Raw genomic sequence first — 2,500 nt, 5'->3', positions numbered from 1 at the left:
TGTGTGTGCGTGTGTGCGTGTGTATGTATGCATGAATGTGTGTGTAGCATGTCCAGTACTCACCGTCAGGCTCGTTCTTGATCAGCTCCTCCATCTTGCGCTGCTTGAGCGTGTCCACCACGTCGGCCAGGCTGCCCTTGCGCCTCTCGGGCGTTCCCACGGACGCGCTGCCTCCACCGCCGCCACCACCTGACTCGCTGCCCAGCCGGCCGGCCTCCTCCTGCGCTGGCTTGCCCGGGGACGAGGTGCTGTGGCCAGGGTACGGGCTCAGGGCCAGCCCCTTACTGCCATTCTGATCCTGGAGGAGGACAGAGAGTGAAGGAGAGAGAGAGAGAGAGAGAGAGAGAGAGAGAGAGAGAGAGAGAGAGAGAGAGAGAGAGAGAGAGAGGGAGAGAGAGAGGGAGAGAGAGAGAGAGAGAGAGAGAGAGAGAGAGAGGAGAGGGGGAGAGAGAGAGAGGGGGAGAAAGAAAGAGAGAGGGTCTTTAATCAAACCAGTGAAAACCAGTTTTTTTCTGACACTGCTACAATACTTGAATTCTTGAAATCTTGAATTTCCCCATGGGGATCAATAAAGTATCTATTTATCTATCTATCTATCTATCTATCTATCTATCTATACTAAAACACATACAGCCTTTCCACAAGGCTTTGCACTCAGAGACAGAGGCTGGGGTGTACGATCATTTAATTATTTTATCTCATTGTTATTTATTTTCATATTGTTATTAAACATATTCATACATGTAAACATGATTTTACACAAAAACAATTTTTAGTTGATTAGGGTAGACTGGGGTGAGCAATGATGTGTGAAGAAATAAAACATTTACAATTCAAGAGAAACAGCGATAGAGAGCAAGTGAAGTCTAAATTAAAAATAGAAAACCTAGAAAGAGAGACACAGTGGTGAAGCAAACCTGGAGGAGGAGGAGGAGGAGGATGAAGAGGGAGAAAAATGATGCAGAAGGACAAAACGAGATGGAATGATGAGAGGAAAAATGGATGGGGGGAAAAATAAAGAGATGCAGGGAATGAGAGAGAAGAGAGAGAGAGAGAGCGAGAGAGAGAAAGCAGGCACCTCCCACTCATTATCCCTCCTCCCTGACTTTCTCTGTTTCTCTCTCTTTAATCCACGTCCAGTCATCTTAAACTACTTCTTCGCTCCTTCCCCAACGACAGACGTCCGCGCGTGACTGGCTTGGAGTGCGCACAGAAAGAAAAAACATAAAGCAGAGAGAGAGAGAGATAGAAAGGGAGGGAGAAAGCGTATCTTCACTCTCAAAGTGTTTCTTCCCAAAATCAAGTTTTTAACTTTGAAAAGCATCCAAGCACTCAAGCAGTTCCAACTTTCTCAACATGTTCTGCCTGTTGTTGCTGTCTTGCAAAAATGACGCTTTCTTGAAAGCAGAGATGAATATCATTAAAAGGACAGGTGTGATTGCAATCGCTTTCCAAACATAAACAATATTTTCTCTCTTTTTGTCATAACCACACACATACAAAAACATTAATAGAGGGAAATATATACACACTCACACACACACGCTCACATACAACTCATGCCCGCGTGCACACACAAACACACACACACACACACAATGTCCATGCACATGACCCAGTGGTGTTTTAAAATAGCCTCCACATTATGGAATAATCACCTCGGGCCAACTGGTCAGTCTTAAGCATACCTTGAGCACAGCTTTCGTCAGGAGCTCAAAAGGAGAGGTAGGGCCTCTCATCAAAAGTGGCTAAATGTGTGTGCATATGTTTGAGTGAGTGAGTGAGTGAGAGAGAGAGTGTGGTGTGTGTGTGTGTGTGTGTGTGTGTGTGTGTGTGTGTGTGTGTGTGTGTGTGTGTGTGTGTGTGTGTGTGTGTGTGTGTGTGTGTGTGTGTGTAAGTGTGTGTGTGTGTGTGTGTTTATGTGACCATTGTTTATGAAGTTTTGCAAACCGGGGCAGGTATTTGCAGGTGACGTCAGTTGCTGACCTCTGCTAATGGACGCTAATCTGAAACTAATCCAAACCTATTATCTCTACGGGCATCTACAGGAGCATGCTGTTGGACAATGAGCTAATCCTGTGCTAGGTGTCATTCCTCCGCCACACACACACACACACACACACACACACACACACACACACACACACACACACACACACAAAAATACACTTACACACACAGGTACACGCATCCGCACACAAAGATTATGTTTTTATACAGTGACACCTATCAGGAAGATGTACGTGCTCGTTTGGTTAAGTACACACCAACACAGAGGAAAGACACACAGTAGCCTACACAATACACAATGCTACATAGTTCATGCCATTTCTCAGAGCTTCATCAGCAATATGATCAACCTGTGCCCTTAACACGCTGTTATTACAGTAATGCTGTAAACGTTTATTAAACAGCGATTAATGATTAACTCTGTACAGGTTAGTTCTAAGCCACTGCGATGCAACTCTTTGTCTAATGTCTTTCTAAGTGAGAGAGATGG

General features: G+C 45.0%; 1 protein-coding gene across 1 annotated transcript in view; it reads right to left on the bottom strand.

Annotated features, from left to right (window-relative positions):
• sox5 (SRY-box transcription factor 5) overlaps window positions 1–2,500 on the bottom strand; it is a 101,738-nt gene that overhangs the window by 76,955 nt on the left and 22,283 nt on the right. Inside the window, exon 3 of the mRNA XM_048268511.1 lies at window positions 64–298. Within this exon, the coding sequence (XP_048124468.1) occupies window positions 64–298 (235 nt within the window). The remainder of the gene's footprint in view (window positions 1–63; window positions 299–2,500) is intronic.

Source organism: Alosa alosa, chromosome 17 (genome assembly GCF_017589495.1).
Source record: "Alosa alosa isolate M-15738 ecotype Scorff River chromosome 17, AALO_Geno_1.1, whole genome shotgun sequence".
Classification (NCBI taxonomy): domain Eukaryota; kingdom Metazoa; phylum Chordata; class Actinopteri; order Clupeiformes; family Clupeidae; genus Alosa; species Alosa alosa.
This window is presented reverse-complemented; position numbering and strand designations above follow the sequence as displayed.